The sequence below is a fragment of the Peromyscus maniculatus genome, chromosome 5, assembly GCF_049852395.1.
Source record: "Peromyscus maniculatus bairdii isolate BWxNUB_F1_BW_parent chromosome 5, HU_Pman_BW_mat_3.1, whole genome shotgun sequence".
Classification (NCBI taxonomy): domain Eukaryota; kingdom Metazoa; phylum Chordata; class Mammalia; order Rodentia; family Cricetidae; genus Peromyscus; species Peromyscus maniculatus.
In genome coordinates, this window is record NC_134856.1 from 97,002,641 (window position 1) to 97,020,017 (window position 17,377).

General features: G+C 39.6%; 1 protein-coding gene across 6 annotated transcripts in view; it reads right to left on the reverse strand.

The window, feature by feature from the left end:
• Window positions 1-17,094, reverse strand: part of Hecw1 (HECT, C2 and WW domain containing E3 ubiquitin protein ligase 1) — a 277,118-nt gene extending 260,024 nt beyond the window's left edge. For 3 of the 6 annotated variants that reach the window (XM_042278238.2, XM_042278239.2, XM_015998717.3), the window contains exon 1: window positions 16,765-17,094. In XM_042278238.2, coding sequence (XP_042134172.1) covers window positions 16,765-16,794 — 30 coding nt within the window. In that variant the 5' untranslated portion in view covers window positions 16,795-17,094. The remainder of the gene's footprint in view (window positions 1-16,764) is intronic. The other 3 variants (XM_076572943.1, XM_076572944.1, XM_042278236.2) reach the window with 3 other exon arrangements.
• Between the last annotated feature and the right edge of the window lie 283 nt (window positions 17,095-17,377).

A 17,377-nucleotide genomic window follows, 5' to 3' on the forward strand; every position in this document is an offset into this window, starting at 1 on the left:
CCGTTTTACAGATGGCTGGGAAGTAGTATTGAAAGCATAAGTGTGGAGTACAACCAGGAAGCCCTGCAGGTTCATTCCTGGTCTGTAAGCCCAATAGAACAGGTTGAGGGGAGCAGGTACAAACTCTTCAGCAAACAGAAGAACTAAAGTGCTATGTGTAAGAAGAGCAGAAGGAACTGGGACTCCCATGGAGAGGAAAGGAGCCTAAGGGTAAGGTCATAAACTCGGCTTCAATGATTCTTGTAGCTGACTTGGCAGAAATGAAGATATTCTAACTGCTGAAACAATGAACGCCAAAGAAATGTGAACTTCTCTAAGACTCTCATGTTGGGAAAAGGAAAAGTTCCTAGCCAGACAAAGAACTACTCTCAGAAAGAGCTTTCACACATTTCTAACATCTTGTCTTACCACCTTACAGAATGAAACTGAAGCCCAGACAATGATATGTGGGCATGACCACACTTTGCCTGGGCCCATTAGGTGAGCATATCCTTAGCCCTCTCTTTAGACTTTGATCTCACTTTAGGTCCCTAAACATGGACTTGAAGGATTTGCTGGATCTTTTTTTATCCCTTTTCCCAATGTGGTCACATTGAATAAATCTCCCTTTTCTACTTTTCACTATTAATTTGGCTCCTTGTATTGGTTTGTTGAGGACTGGGGAGGCCAGATCTTATTGTGGCCCTTGTCTTGGCTGCTTATCTGAAACAGGAGCATGCTACAGATAGCAGCTTCCACCTCTATAGCCTTCAAAAATTACCCACTAAGCACATCAGAGGTTTGCTATCCAATATACCCAAAAGGCAGTTAAGAAATTCTTCCCATTGATCTGCGAAATATGGTTCTACATCTTCAATCCTAGCAGGAGCATTATAATTGACTGATGTCCTCCAGCCCAGGATTTTCTTGATTTAACGCTGAACCACTGAGATTACAAGGTGTTTCGTGTGAAAAATTTCTTATCATCGCAAGTTTGTGTCTAAAACCAAATTTATGACTTTTCCTGGTTATTATAATCTAATTCTTCTATTTCTGAAAACTTGTGCCCAAGTAAACATATCAGAGCTAGACAGACTCCACACAGAGAATAACAAATCCAGAATTACACTTTCCAACCTTTCTGTTTTCATTGGTGTCATTCTTTGTTCAAGGTTTAAAAGTTAATGTCAGAATGTTATTGAAAACCTTATCAGAAAGTGGTTGTCACAGAAAGACCTGCCTGTTTTCCCTAACTCTCTTTCCCGGGTGGCCTCTTACCATACCTAGTGGGAGCTGCAAGAATCTCTTAATCTCAACCCATCTTGGGAAGGAGTACCAGGAAAGGATGCTCTCTGCTCTGAGACTAGAATCAACTATGGTGATATTTTATTTGCACTGAAATGTGATTTTATTCGTATGTTAATAAGTAAAGTTGCCTGGGGGGTCAGAGCTAATAGCAAGCCATAGCAGAAGTCTGGCAGTGGTAGCACACACCTTTAATCCTGATCACATGACATTCAGATCTCTGTGTGTTCAAGGATACCACCAGCATGGAGACACACACCTTTAATCTCAATACCAACCATAGAAGATCTGGAGGTTATTATAGATGGGCAGTGACGAGGAGGTCATGTGGTTGGGTTTATAACCAAAGAGAAGGCAGAACAGAAAGTCTATATAAAGATAGATACACAGGAAGTAGCACATTTGCTGAGGAGGGCAGCAGCGGCAGTGAAGGGTAAGGTTTTTAGCTTTTAGCTATTGCTCTGACCTCTTGGGCTTTCATCTCTGCGTTGGCTCTGTGTTTCTTATTTAACAAGATGGTTATATCTGCAATCAACCTCACTTGGGAATGGAGGATGAAATAGTTCTACAAGTCTGCCACCCTCTCATTACCAGTTGCAAAAACTCATGCTCCAGTGATCACAGAACCATGTACAACCTTATGAAGATTCCTATTTAAAATGAGTCTTATTAGATGTATTGGTTTATTTTTTATTGCTGTGATAAAACATCATGACCAAGGCAAGGCAACTAATTTAAAAAAATAATGGGCTTATGTTTCCTAGGAGTTAGAATTTATGCTGGCAGAGTGAAGGCATGGCAGCAGCTGGCTGGAACAGCAGCTGAGAGTTCACATATCAACCCATAAGCAGAAGGCAGAGAGCACACTGGGAACCACAGGTCTTTTGAAACCTTAAAGCCCACTCCCAGTGACACACATCTTTCAACAAGGCCACACCTCTTAAGCCTTCCTAAACAGCTCCACCAACTGGGGACCAAGTATTCAAACATGTGAGTCATAGAGCTCATTCTCAATCAAACCATCACACTAGTCAAATCCCAAAAAACGAAGTGGCTGCTTCTAGACAGCTTATCCTCTCCCCTCATCAATATTGGGGCCCTCTAGTTCTAGCAAAGGCCACAAGGAGTTTAGAACAGAAGAAATATATACCTCTGGTACCTGGTCAATATCAGCTTGGTTTTACTGTCAAAAGTAAAAGATGAAAAAAAGAAGTATAAACACTAATGGTCAAATAAGAGCACAAATATAAGGATTCAGAAAAACATAGTTTGGAAATGGTCTACTAGCAAATAGTTCTTTAAAATCTTATAAGGTATACTTATTGTGTATCTTGATTTAAATGTCATAAATACACAGATGCAAAACCAGAATTGTTAAAAAATGAAATGAAAATGAACTTAGAGAGGCATAAAAGATAAAAAACTGAGAACATAAAGAAAAAATTGATTAAAAGGGCAATTGTTGTATACAAATACCTTATACCTTTATCTGAGAAGGTTTTTGAGGCACCAAGAAAAATTGCAGTGTTCACTTAGACAAGAGAGTTAATTCTTTTTCTTTCCTCTTTAGGACAGATCTGGGCTGATATGGCTGCCATATGATGCTGTCAGAAATCCAGACGATATTTTAGCCCTGGGTCCATCATCTTTAGGGTTTGGCTCTCTTCCTCAGATTACAAAATGGCTCAGCATTCTCGTCACCACAGTAAGATTCTCTGTCTAATATGGTGGACGAGTAAAGAGATACTACAGCTTGCCAGATGAGTCAGCTCCCTTAAAGAGCTTCTCAGAAGCACCACCTACTGATTCCCAAATATATCTCTTAAGATTCAGTGTATCATATGACTATATCCACTTGACAGGAAGACTGGAAAACAATACTTTTAAGATGGAAATATTTCTAAGTTCTAGCAGGGTTTTTATTTGGGGGAAGTAGGGAAAGAAAGGAAAAGATACACAATAAAATTCTTAACATAAAAATAATAAAGGTACAGAACTGACATACTAAACATGTTAGGGAAGTGTTTTCCTGTGGGGAAAATGGGAATTCAAAGGAAGTGTTCATGTTCAGGTGAGGGGAATAACAGCCACAAAAGTCTAGATAGCACAGCATGATATTCAAAATTGTTAAAAACATCTTAAAACTATTGAAGTGACGAGAAACAAATAATGTAAATATAGGCTGCCCTTAGGCTAACCCATGGTCAGCAAAGGAAGACTAATAAATATGCAATTTGAGGGAGAAAATTGTGCCACAAAAATAATGAAATAATAATTGCAGTCAAAATAGTATTTGTGAAAAAGAAAAATATCCCATATATGTTGAATAATCACTAAAATTTTTGTAGAAACAGACCCCTTCCCTGCTTTTTATGTGTATGTGTGGTATTTGTCTAAAGATACACACACACACACACACACACACACACACACATATATATATATATATATATATATATATATATATATATATATATATATGATTCTTATTTTTATTTGTGACCCAGGAATCCCTTGGTCAAATCATCTTTTGAAACATCAGTAACATTTGTTATCTACTTCAAGAAAGTATAAGAATATATAACAGTATATACACATACATAGTAATACTTTTTCTCTGTCTTGGGAAGAAGATGAAGATAAAAGTTTGGATTTCATTATTTTTCCCAAAGATGTCATACCATGATCTAAATATATGCTTTTAACAAAGACACATTTTACTTCATTGAAAAAAATGATGGAAAATATTTGCAAAGTTCCTTTGAGAAATAGTGCCATACTGATGGAAAGAACACTTACTTACATCATTGAACATGGGTTAGTTCAACTGGTGCCTAACTAGAAGTGTCAATAGTGGCACACATGTAATGGGAGTAACTAACCACTTTCTGGTTGCATTTAAGCTGCACTGCATGAGATGGAACCCGTACCTGACACTGCTAAAGTAGCCAAGAACCTGAGACTAGATATCACGGGCCTAGGGAAAACCCTATTATTGTTATTCTGCTAAAGGAACATAATAATAAAATGACTTCTATTAACATACTTCTATACCCATAGATCTGGGCCTCACTTTACCCACATCAGAAAAGCTTCTTCTCGACTATATCAGAATTAATACAGAGATCCACAACTAGACAATGTGCTGACAGTGAGAGATTTTGGAGTCTCAGTCCTAAATGAGATGTTTTCATCACACCCTACCTCTCATGATTCAGGAGTTTATAGAGAGGAGAAAATCAGAAGGATTATAAAAGCCAGATGGTTGGCTCCAAGGAAATAGCATCTTCCAGAGACAACAGGTCTGATGGACATATGAATTCACTATACTGTGACATCATACACAAGGCCTGCATAGGTTCAAGTCAGATGGGATCCCGGCACTGAGAGGAGGGACTAGATATGGTCTCTCACCCCTAAACAAGAAGCTAACCACAACTGATATCCACTGACAAAGAAAAAACCAGTTTTCTCCAATAGCGTCTCCCTGAATATATCAACCACACTTCAGGGTAGTTCACATTCCCCTTTGTCAACACAGAAGGAGATCAGTAGCATTTTTGTGGACTTTTTTTGTTTCAATTTGCTTTGTTTTGGAATTTTTTGTCTTCTTGGTGTTTGGTTTGTTTGTTTTGATTTCCATTTTTCTGTTTTTGTGTATCTTGTGGTTTTATATATATATATATATTTAAAAGACAGGGAGAAAGGACATAAAGTTGGGAGGCTAAGGAGTTGGGGAGAATCTGGGAGTAATTGGGGGAGGGAAAAACATGATCAAAATATACTGTATGAATTTTTTTTCAAAACAAAGTTGTTCTAACTTGCTATTGACTCCCATTTTTGTTGATGTTTTAGTTTATTTTTTGAAAATTAAATACAATGTATTTTTTATATTCTTTTCCCATGCCCAACTCCTCCCATACTTCTCCCTTGCCCATTGTTATTAAAGAAGACAACATTGACCATAAAATTGGAACCAGATGATTTTGATGCCAATTGATTCTGACCTTACAGCCTAAAAGAAGCAGAGACCAGACAAGTTGTCTAGAAGAAACAAAGACCAGCTGAGCCCACTAGAAAGGGCATTAGCCAGCCTATTGTCTTGCCTCCAGGCTGTGCAGTTTGCCCCAGGTTTCCCAGCTTTTGTGAACTGTCACCCACGTGGTGGTGGGCTTTGATGGTGCAGCTGCTCCTGTGTTCCTGTAAGTAACCCCAATAAAACACATTGGTTCACCAAATTGGAATTTTCTGTATCTGTGCTTAGGTCTGTTGTGGGCTCCCTTTCTGATCTGGGTAGACAAGTGTGTTGAATGTCCCAGGAAAAGTCTTATTGAACAACAGATAGTCTATGGCAATTAGGGGGAGTATTATCAGCTCAAGTGTGATAATTTTATTTAAACTACATATGCATACACATAGATTATGTACATTACATGTAATTTTAGGAAAATAAATGACTCCTTATAGATTTTCAGACATCCTTTGTGATTTTTTACCCTTCTCCCTCCATCTCTTCCTGTATTGACCCCCTGCCCCAATTAAAGTTCACTCTCTGTTTTTCCTGTTTCTCCCTTCAACACACAGGTCAGTAAATAAAAAAAAAAAGGAGGGCTAAAGAAAGCTCTGTATAAATTGAATTAGTCTTTGGGCTAAGAACATTTGAACCTTTCCAAACCACTGAAGTTCTATCAGTTAATCAGCTTTTGCAACACAGCTTAAAAATGCATTTTTAAACATAGTTTTCCCCCCAACAGTTCTCATTCCCAGTCCCAGAACCAATCACATCCTGTGCTTTGTGTGTGTGTGTGGGGGGGCATATTATTTTCAAATAGTATAACATAATGTCCCATGTAGTTAGGAAGACTTATTCCTAGAATCTGATGTAGATGAGCTGAGTAGTAGAGAAGACAGTCTTCAGGAGAAAGAAATAGCTGGTACTATTAAGGAAAAATCTCCTAGATTATATCAAAACTATTAGCATGATTATCCAAACCTGACTTTTTTTTCTCATTTGCTCTATCTGGTATACCATTTATATGTGACATATAATAGGATTATTATACTTAAAATAATCATGAAAACTGTTTAATCTGAAGGTAACAGATGAAATATACATTTTAAACAATCATAATTTATATATTTTTAATAAAAAGCTAGTTTAACTATATGTTCTCCCTGAAGTTACAGTTATTTGTACCATATGAACTATCTTATTTATATTTAGAATATTTATATAAATCTATTGTCTTTTAAACTTAGTTTTTCTTCTGTCCATTTGGACCTTATAGTTATAAGGTCATGTAGAGTAGCTAGCTATAAATCTGGAGAAGATAGATCTTCAATACTTAAATTATCACAGCTCTTCTCTTTGGATACTGACTTGATCTGTTCTATTATATTTGTATTATACTGGCTTTATTTTTATAACAGTAAGTGGAAAGTAACATAGAAAAAATTAGATAATAATATAGTATTTAAAAAAAACTTTCTTTTTTTAAAGTTTGGTCCATTAAAACAACAACCTTGTTTTTTTAATGGACCAAATAGTAATAATAGTGATAGAAGCAAGAGGTCAGACCTGTTAAAAATCAGAATTTTGTATCCTTGTAGGCATAACCAAATCTTACTTTTCATTTTAATGGTCAGAAATTGGAGTGGAACCTAGAAGGAGTCATTGTAGTATCGTCCATTTCCGTTTATTAGAACTATACAGACATTAATTGTATGAGTCCCATCTAACTGTCAATAGGACACCTTAGAGACCAATTTAATCAAGAAACAGTACTTAAGTATAAGATATCATGACTGTTGTTGTTAACAGGGACTGATGTTGTCTGTATAATTTGGATAAGAAAATTCTACCTAATCTTTGGATATGTCTAGGATGATAAATGGAGTTAAAGTTACTTTGTTTTTACACATAGTGTGCTATAGAGCCATCTACAGTGTTGGATTTGTTATATCTTCATAGTAATAAAGATAGTGGGGCCTAATTCATATATGCATGTGTATGTGTATATATTTTAATAGGAAAATAATATATATATATTTGCACACACATACACACATGTATACACACACTCATATATATGCACACATATATGCTCACATACATATATATGCACACATATATATGCTCACATACATACACATGCACACACATACACACATATATATGCACACACACACACATACACACACACACATGCAAAGCACATATAAAAGCACAGAGATAAGTCAACCACTTAGTCTTTGGAACAGAGTTTACTGTCTCAAAGAAGGGCAATCATCCAATAGGAAAAAAAAATTACACTGTGGAGCAGGAGTAATCATCTCTTTAAATTAATTTATATTCTCAAGTAATACAAATCATGTTATAGAAGCAGATTTGAGACAAGTATCAGAACTGTGTTCCAATAATTGGAATACTGGACATGTGGTCACCATTAGTCTGTTGGGGCAGTTGGAGTTGAGACTATTTTCCTTAAAATTTTAGTTTTACAGTGAGCCAAAGGAAATTGAGCCAATTTAATAACTTTAGTTTATATGAGCATATATGTACAAGCCAATCTGGTACCAAGTAATGATATAAAACAAACACATGTAGACTATGCACACATATATAATCAAACATAAATATATAATTTTTTTTAAAAAACCAAGGTTTTTTATTGTTATTATTTTGAGGGATTATTTATATCATCTGTAATCCTCACTGTGAAAAGGTAATGTAATACAAAGATCGTTAGTAAACATAAATATCCATTATTTCATATGTAGTCTAACCACAATAAAAAAAACTTTACATTTAACATTTCAATATTGAGAAAATTTGGAAAAGAAACCATATGATTTTTATGTTACTTATAACTATTATTCAAGTGTGAAATAAAATTTTAATTGGCATATTTCCTCTTTTGGAAGGAAAACCTTATCAAAATTTATGTATATAACTTTAGATTTTATAGCTTAACAAAATATTTATCTTCTGACGCTAATGGGTATTGTTCTATATTAACAGTAAATACTTTTGGGTCTTATGAAACAATTGATAGATCAAAAGGTACTCTTTTATAATGTTTTAAGATGTTGTGAGTCTCCAACTTTATGAAGTGGTATATATTCCTCAGGCTTTCTAATGCATGACCAAAATACTCACATTTTAAAATATACACTTGCGCATTTTAATTAGGCACGTCAAAAATCATGTTTTAGCACACAATTAAGATGAGTTAAAAGAAACCAATATGGTCACAGTTTTTAAAAATTTCTTTTTACTCAAATGACACATGAAAACAGTTATCACAGACACACATGACACAATTACATGCAGGATGCACCTAGTTTAAAAAGTAGAAAGTTTATTTATTTAAAGTTGTTTTATTATTCTATGTGTATAGGTGCTTTGATTGCACACATGCCTGTGCACCACATGAATGCTGTGCCCACAGAGTCCAGAATAGGCATCAAATCCCTTGAAACTAGAGTTACAGCTGATTTTGAGGTGCTATGTGGGTAGTGGGAATCAAACCTGCGTCCTCTGGAAGAGCTGCTAATGCCCTTAGCTCATGAGCCATCTTTCCAGGTTCTGCTTTTTAAAAAATCAACCGTAAAATAAAACATACAGAGTTTAAATGTATCGATTTTGACCTTAAAATTATAGAAGTCAACCTCTTCTTCAGAACCTTATCGGGAAAGCAGCCAGGAAAGTAAAGAGGCAGAGAACATGAAGAGCGCCCCATTTTTCCAAACACTTGAGTTGAAAGTTTGTAACTGTCACACATATAGCTGCCTGGGGCACCAGATGGCAGTTTATCTCTAAACACTTCCTCCTTTCTGGAAACCTCGTTCGCAACCCCCATCCCCCATCTGCCTTTCCCCCTTTCTCCTGAAAATAAAACTTGCAAGCTTCTTGGTGTTAACTAGGGATTCCTGTTCTGGGTCAGGTTTACCTGCTGCTTTGACCACGGATGCTCTCACCTTTCACTCCACCCTCTTCTGGTAGGTCTTGGGATGATCCAGCACATTTACAAAAACATGAATGTGCTCAGAGACAATGACTTGTCAAACCGTATGTGTTGCCAGACAAGTAATAAAGTTCCTTCTGAACCAGGAGCAGGGGGGTTGTTGGATTTGCCTAAAAGGCCATGGCACAGACAGCTCTGTTGGGTTGGAGGGAACAAGCGCCTCTTACCTTTCGTTTCTTTATGATCAGGCATTCAGCAACGCCCTAAGCTAAAGTGTGCAATAAGAAGAAGACACCACCAAAAAGGGGCAGAATTAGGTATTTGAAGGGTATCAGGAGGAGACAGGGGAAAATGTGATAAATCACTCCAAAGGCAAAGAAAACAAACAAACCAGAAACCGAAATATCTTCAAAGGTTTAAAATGGAACAAAGCTGACAATGAGCCAGTTAGACTCCAGAATGCCTTTGGAGATTTGAAAGCAAGCAAGCAAGCAAACAAAAAAAGCATACCAAATGTCTAAACCAAAATGTCCCCAAAGTAAACAAATGAAAGAGATACCTTAAACTTTGAAAGCAAACCAAAATAAGAAAGGTATTTATCAATAGGATCCTTAAGTAACCAGCTCAGAATAAACAAAAGGACCATCTACCAATCCAAGGGAAGTTTGAGGGAGTCCTGGAAAGAACTTAGCAACAATCCACCCAAGGAAATAACTCCAAGTGGCTTGGACTGAATGGGTCTTTGTCTGTACCTTGATTCTATCCAGGTGACTCCTGTTGTGTGAAGTGGATTATTCCCCCAGAGTCCTACCCTGGGTGCAATAACTGTCCATGCAAAAACACAGCTCTCACCTCACAGAGAATAAGAATTTAATTTGAAGCCAATATTAGTGACCATGGTCAGAGAACACACAATTGGGTTATTCCCAATTCCTTTTCCAATATGAAATAGTTTTATGAAGGTTTTTTTTTTTTTGTTTTAGTAACAAGACAAAGGAAACCATAAATCAAGACATTTTTCAGATACGCTAATAGAAACATCAGAAAGGCAGGTTATAGCCAAGTGGAAGAACATCAGCTATGGATCTCAGATGCTATCTGACAATATTCTTACCCCTTTGATTGATGGAAAATAGGGCTTTGTTAAGTTAATACATTCCAAATATTTTTATCTGTTCGTTACTGGACATTAATTCTGGTTTTATCTATTAGTCAGTCACAGGGTGTCAGGTACAAAACAGAGGTAGGCAAGGCATGGCTGTTTAGAGGGCCAGAGTTCTCAAGGTAAATTTGAATCAGGCTCTGGACCTGAAACATTCTACCCTCTGCCCATCACTGAAGTTTTGGTCAGTCAACCAGTCTTTGTGAACTCAGTTTCTTTCCAGAATTTCTTGTTCACAGGGGTAAAAGGAAATCTGAACATAGTAAAGAATAATAGAAGTCCTTTGGAAGATAGCAGCCTACTGTTCACATGCTATGGTGTTTTCTTGTTTTGTTTTCTTTTTTGGTCTTGAGATAGGTTCTCATGTGGCCCTAGATGGCCTGGAACTCTCTATGTAGCCAAGGCTGACTTTTAATTCTCCAGTTCTACCTCCTACTTCCTGCTGTGGAATATTACTTTAACTATGTGAAGGTGTGTTATATTTGTTTGTGCTGTATTTGTTTAACTATGTAAAGATGTGTGCTGTTTCATCTTGCCTGCCTAAGGCACCTGATTGGTTTAATAAAAAGCTGAATGGGAAATAACTAGGCAGTAAAGGGATAGGCAGGGCTGGCAAGAGGAGAGAAAAGAAGAGAGGAGAGAATGAGAAAGAGAGGGAAACACCTGGGGCCAGCCAGCCACCAGCTGCTAGCCAGCCAGATACAGAGTATACAGTAGGACATACAGAATGAAAGAAAGGTAAAAAGCCCTGAGGCAAAATGTAGATGAATAGCAACAGGTTATAAGACCTAGTGGGACAAGCGTAAAATAAGGCCAAGCATTCATAACTATTCTTAAGTCTCCATGTTATGATTTGGGAGCTGGTTGGTGGCTCAAAAGTACAACCTCCAAGTCCTAAGATTATAGGCTTTTGTGTCACCACTCCTGATTTATGCACTACTGAGATGGAACCTAGGACCTCATGCTAGGATCATCCTAGGCAAGCACTCTACCAAATGAACTATTGCATCCCTCCACATCCTGCAGTCATTTCAGCAGGAAAATGATGAGTTACTGATAGGTTTCATCCATCCAAAGCATGGTCTTCTATTTTATCTCTCCACCTTTTTTACTACTTAATTTGAATATCTGCCTTTTAATAATGTATATGACAAAAATTTCTGTTTCTTAAATTTCTCTGGCTTAAACCCCCAAGAACAAGCAGACAACATTCTTGCAACTTAAACAGGTGTTAAGGACAAAGTGATTGAATTATAATCCTTGGTCATAGAAGTAAATTTTGGTTGTTTTTTTTTTCCTTTCACACACATGATATTTCCCTGACATCTGTGCAATACAAATATATCTAGAAAGTGTGAAATGAAAAATCTGTTCCACTAAATACATAAAAGAGACCCCAAATGAAGTCTCCATGATAGTGTTCATCATCATGGGCACAGATGGTGTCCTCCTCTAACTCACCCCTCCCTCCCCTCAATGCAGGCTTAAGTTTCATCCACTGTATTCATCCAAAAATATCACATGCAAATAGATAACACCAGCAGAGCCCATCTGCACACTATATTTTTATTTTTCTGTCCTTTGTGTGCATCCAACTTTAGATTGATAAATCAAGAAAAGTATGGTTTCTGGTCACACAATGCTCAGATTGAATATATGTTGTTGCTACAGAAATTCAGTGACCTAGAAGTCTAGTGGTCATTAAAGTATTTCATCAATAATCATGGCAATATTATCAAATTATATTATTATTATTATCAAAAATCTTGCACCATCCCTTGCCATTTTTCTCCTCCAGTGTCCATGCCACAGAACACTATAGTCACTTACTAATAACCCCATGTACATGCGTTATGAAACAGGATCTATAAAATCATCAATCTGCTGTTCTCTTTCCTAAAATATCTAAAAGAGGCTTTAAGAGACAATTGCCTGGAGTTTACACTTCAGGTGGAGTTGAGAGTCTGTGAAAACATAAAAATACTACCACATCCTTGAAGATTCCAACTGTCTCTCCAACTCACAGTAGCCTGGTCTGGAAAAGTACTGCTGACAAGTAAACCTCAGGATGCAGAACTGGGCAAGGCAAGTAGAAAACCATGGACTCTGACAGCCCCCTTGGTGTAGCCCATGGGGTGGGTGGTAGTGACGTGTTTTCAAGATGGGGGAGGTGTTTGTTTCAGGAGACTGGGTTGAAGTGAAACATGAGGGTGAAAATGGAAAGGAGAGAAACTGAAAAGGGCAAGTGTTGGTGAATCTCCGGGAACACTTTAGAGCACAGATCAGAAATTGCTGATGATGGAAGCAGAGCCTTGACTATCAAATCCTGAAATTCTAAACATTCTGAAATTGTACATCTTTTCAACACTGCACTCTACAAACAAGAAATGTCAAGGATCTCCTTTCTTTAACACAATGCATTTAGTTTTAAAATTAGGAAAGAATTACTATGAGTATCCACAGAGAATAGGATTAACAGAAAGCTCAATAAGATTACTAGAAAACTTGTATTGCACACAAGTGGCCTTAAGTTACTCTACACACATATAAGACACATACATTTAAAAATGATAATTGTATTATCGATTGTTTTTCACCCTCCAGTTTGCTCAATGGAATAAAACAAACATAAACAAACAGAATCATGATCTCAAAGTGACCTGTAGCATTGTCTGGTTAAACTTCCTGCTTTTAAAGAAGAAAGTAAATCACAGAGAGGACAAGTGACTTGAAAGAAATCTACTCAGAGGTGTAGTGCAGGGAGGGCACAGGAGACTGGGCCTCCGAGTTTCCTAGGGTGGCTTGTTCTGATAATGAGAAGTGGGAAGTCTCAATGTCTGTAAGTCATACCTGCCTATCCAAGAATCTGTCTACAGGAAGGCTCCGTCAAAGTAAGCTGGCCCAGGTCATTTCAGAAATACAGTGTATGGTGGTTCAATGTGATCTGCACAAATATGGGTCAGTCCACTTTCTAGACACATCTGTCATCCTTGCAAAACTTGAGGAAGAAGCCACAGCAGTGCCTTGTTCTGCTCATGTACAAGTTAGAGGACAGAGAACTTGGGCCAAACAGTTTTCCTTCAAAGCCAAGACAGAATAAATGCAGTGACCAGATATATTTTTATCAAAGCAGACAAATACAGATCATTCAAGTAAAAAAAATTAAATAACCCAACCCTACAGCATTTTAGTGTCCTCTTTACATAGTGTTGTTTGTTTTCTTGAGAAGAGTAAAGCCTCCCTCAGAGGTATCTGCTGAAAGGCCTGGATTTGAGTCCTCACTTACCATTTCCATTAAGCATCTTACATAACCTCTCTGATTCTTCCAACTGACTCATGAAGCAGAAAATACCCACCTACCTCCTGCCTATACAATTGCAGAACATTTCCATGGCCTGAAATCGATTCAGTAAACATTCCTCACTACAGATCATGTACCAGGCAAAGTGCGAGGTACTGCAGAGATGAGAGGTGAGTTTGATAGTGCCCTTGTTCTGAAGAAGCTCAGATGGACATTTAAACCAGGAGGTTGTGGCACATTCACAACTTGGATACCTGCAGTATGATCAGTACTAACTTAGCTGTGTAGATGAAATGGCTACGGGCAAACAGTAAACTACGTCTGGAGGGTACTGTTATTCCAGGATGTTATTTTGATTGTAACTTTAAAGGAAATTAGTGCTCAAATGTGGTATTCTGTGTAGCTAGGCTAGAGTCAATGATTCAATGCCTGACCATATCTAACTTTTCATAATTACTGAAGTAAATGAAAACACTTTATTGGCCTGTTTAGAAAAGCCATGGCCTTACTCGTTATCAAAACAGCAGCAAATGTTTACATTTATTATAAACAATACCAAATCCTATCAGAGAAAGTAAACTTGATGCTATTGCTAATTACTGCACAAGACAAAACACATGTCTACACTCTTTCATTAGAAACGACCAGCAGGAATCAGTAGTCGGAAAAGTTAATTCTCAGTTATCAAACATGAGGTAGTAATAAACAATCAAATCTTAAAGTAAGAGGACCTGTTACACAACACTCCACATTTTTCAGTGCTCCCCAGCCCCGTGAAGTCTCTCTAGTGGGCTAAAATTGATCTGTTGTAAGTCATTAGTTGATTTAATTTGTGGAAAAAGTACAGACGCCGCAAGTTACATTTTTTAAGATGTAAAAATAAGGTCTGTAATAAATCCATAGTTTGTTCCCATTGTTTGGGCTATGATTGTCTTTCCTAGACTGGGTAACTTTTCTTGTCCCCTTGATCAGTTATCAAGGAGTGCTGGAACTAGAGGGAACTATTGAATTAACTGGACAAACTCACTTTACACTTAAGAAATGAAACGAAGGGGTTTCTTCCAATGATTACATTTTCCCCTGTATTTCTTCATTAATGGTCACATCTAACGCATGGGAGGCAAAGCTTCAATAGGCCCATCTTTAAAAGCCCAAGAGTGAGAGGAATGAGTCGAATGATGCTATATCCACAAATAACAGCAGCTGCAGTCCTTCTGCATGATGCTTCTGCATGATAAGCTATTCCGGCTCAGGATGTGGCCTCCTGAACCACGTCAATAATGTCACAATCTGAATAAATTTAGGCAATTGTCTTAATGAAAACCCATCCCCCACAAGAAAAGGTCTGTCATTCTGCAAAGAAGCCAACTGTGCTTGACTGGGATCCTAGTGTGGGTCTGTCAGAACATGGTTCATTAAAAGAAATACTCCAGACCTCAATTTGCCTGTTGGTCTAGGAATTAAAATAGTTCTTCATTTTACCAATGACACATTCCAGAGGAGGTAGCAAGCAGAGGAATCAGGCAACAGGGAATTCTGCCACAATCTACGTCTCTACAAACAGACACACACATTCATATTAGGGTAGGCATGTGGATTGTAATCCCTTCTTAGTAGAAAACACATTTTCAAAATGAATCCCCAAGCTAAAGTGAATTACCGTGATAGCCACAGCCGGAGTGAGTCCCACTGTTGAGAAATGCAGATCTGGCCACCTGCTTGAGAAGCCTTGTAGCACAACACTGTTGGGGTCTTTTAAGGGGCGGCCTTTTCAGGTAGGGCACCTACCCTCCTAAATCGCCTTTTAAATTCCACGAAAAAAAGAAGCCACCCCTTATGTTTGAACTACGCTGTTCTTCCTATATCCACTTCTGCCGAATACAGCATAGTTATCTTTTCAAAGAAAGAAGGAAAACAAGGGAGACTCGAACCACTGCGGATCCCAGAAGAAGTAGCCTCAAACTACAGCAACGTCAAAATAATATCTTCAGCAGCTAAGAAAATCCCCGCATGCTATCTGCTGTTAGCTCAATGCAGACTGAGGCTAGCTGTGCCCGGAACCACAGCAAGCTGGGGCATCTCTGCAGCCTGTGTCCCTGCCAGCTCCCCCCACCCCACCCCCATGCGCTGAATTTGGCAGAGAAGTTACCCTGCCAAGCCTCTGTGCACAAGATGAACAGACCACACATCCACACTCCCCAAATTAGTTCAGTGCCTGGGAAATCGAGGCTTCAGGGCTGTCAGAAAGCCCTGGAACGGAGGATGGAGGGCCAGTTTGAGCTCAAAGATTTTGCTGCATTGTCATGGCCTGGTAAACTATGGAGAATGTGTCGGATCTCCAGCCAAAAATGGACCGGATGCGGTTTTTCCAGCGCCCCCTGCCTACCCTCTACCCCTGCCCCTCTTCCCGCCTATGTGCAGGTAGCAGTAGGGTGGGCGAAATGACCAGCTGCTCCCGCTGAAACTCAGGTGCCAGGCCCAGCTGAGAGGCGCAGCCAGCCAGGGATAGGGAGTCGCCTGGGGAACACCCACACCGCGCATCTTCCCAGCCAGTCACCACCCAAGGGACTGCACCTGGCCACCGGCTGCAGGAGCCCTTGAGTAAGCACAAGAGAGTTCGAGCGGAGACCATGGGATACAATTGTCTAAAAGCCCATCCCAAGCGTTGGTTCATAAGGAGTGGGTGTGGGCTAGGAAGGGGGATTACGTAGGTCTCTCCGCCCCCTCCCCTGGCATCTCCTAGTCACTGGGAGGGCGCCCAGGGGCGGAGAAGGCGCTGCGAACCCATTTGGGGGCTTCTTTGTTTCTCTCCGGGGCCCTCAGGAGGGCCCGGTCAGCCTGCTGTACCCAAGCTTTGGGATGCCATCCCGGCCTGGGCGGTGACCCACCCCAAGCCAACAATTGAACCTCGCGGGAGAAGAGAGAGGGTGGGTAGAAGGGTGGATCCCGGCTGTAGGAGGGAGGGCGCTGCAGGGGCTTCACCGGGGTAAAGAAGCCGCCCAAGAAAGGGGGAAGGGGAGGCTGGTGGTTTGAGCGTGGTGTCTGCTTACCTTGGCAGCCTCCGACTGGACACAGATCATGCTCCGGTCAGCAAGCAGGTTAGAACTGGGGGTCGCACGTGGCTTGCATAGGTGCCAAGCATTGAGGACCTGGTTTGCGAGTCCTGGACGATTAGCTTCTTTCGCCTTGCTCTGACTGCCCGGAATCCAGAGCCAGTTACTGTCAGAGCCACCGCCGCGGCTGGAGCAGCTCGCGGCTGGTGAACCTGTGCGAGCCAGGAGGGGGCCTTCTGGGTCAGAGGCGCGTGGTGTTGCGGCTCAAGCAAGGGCTCCCGGTGCGTGGCAACGCAGCACACTTTATTGCTTTATCCTCCCTCCTGCATCCCCTCCCTTCCTGCCTGCTCCTCTGTGGGAACCAGACTTCAGAACCAACCAGGAGCCAGGCTTGTTCTCTGTAGCTGTGCTCCGCCCTGCAGCTTCACGCACCTCCTCCTCGCCCCCATAGTAAATATATATTGATTCTTGTTACCACCGGCCCCATCCTTCCAACACCCAGCACGCGTGCGGGGCTGATCCAGCACCAGCTATGGCTCATCAATCCCTTTGTGCATATGCAAATGGTGTGTTCCGAAAGGATGCAGTATAAACCTCCTAGGTAGGTAGG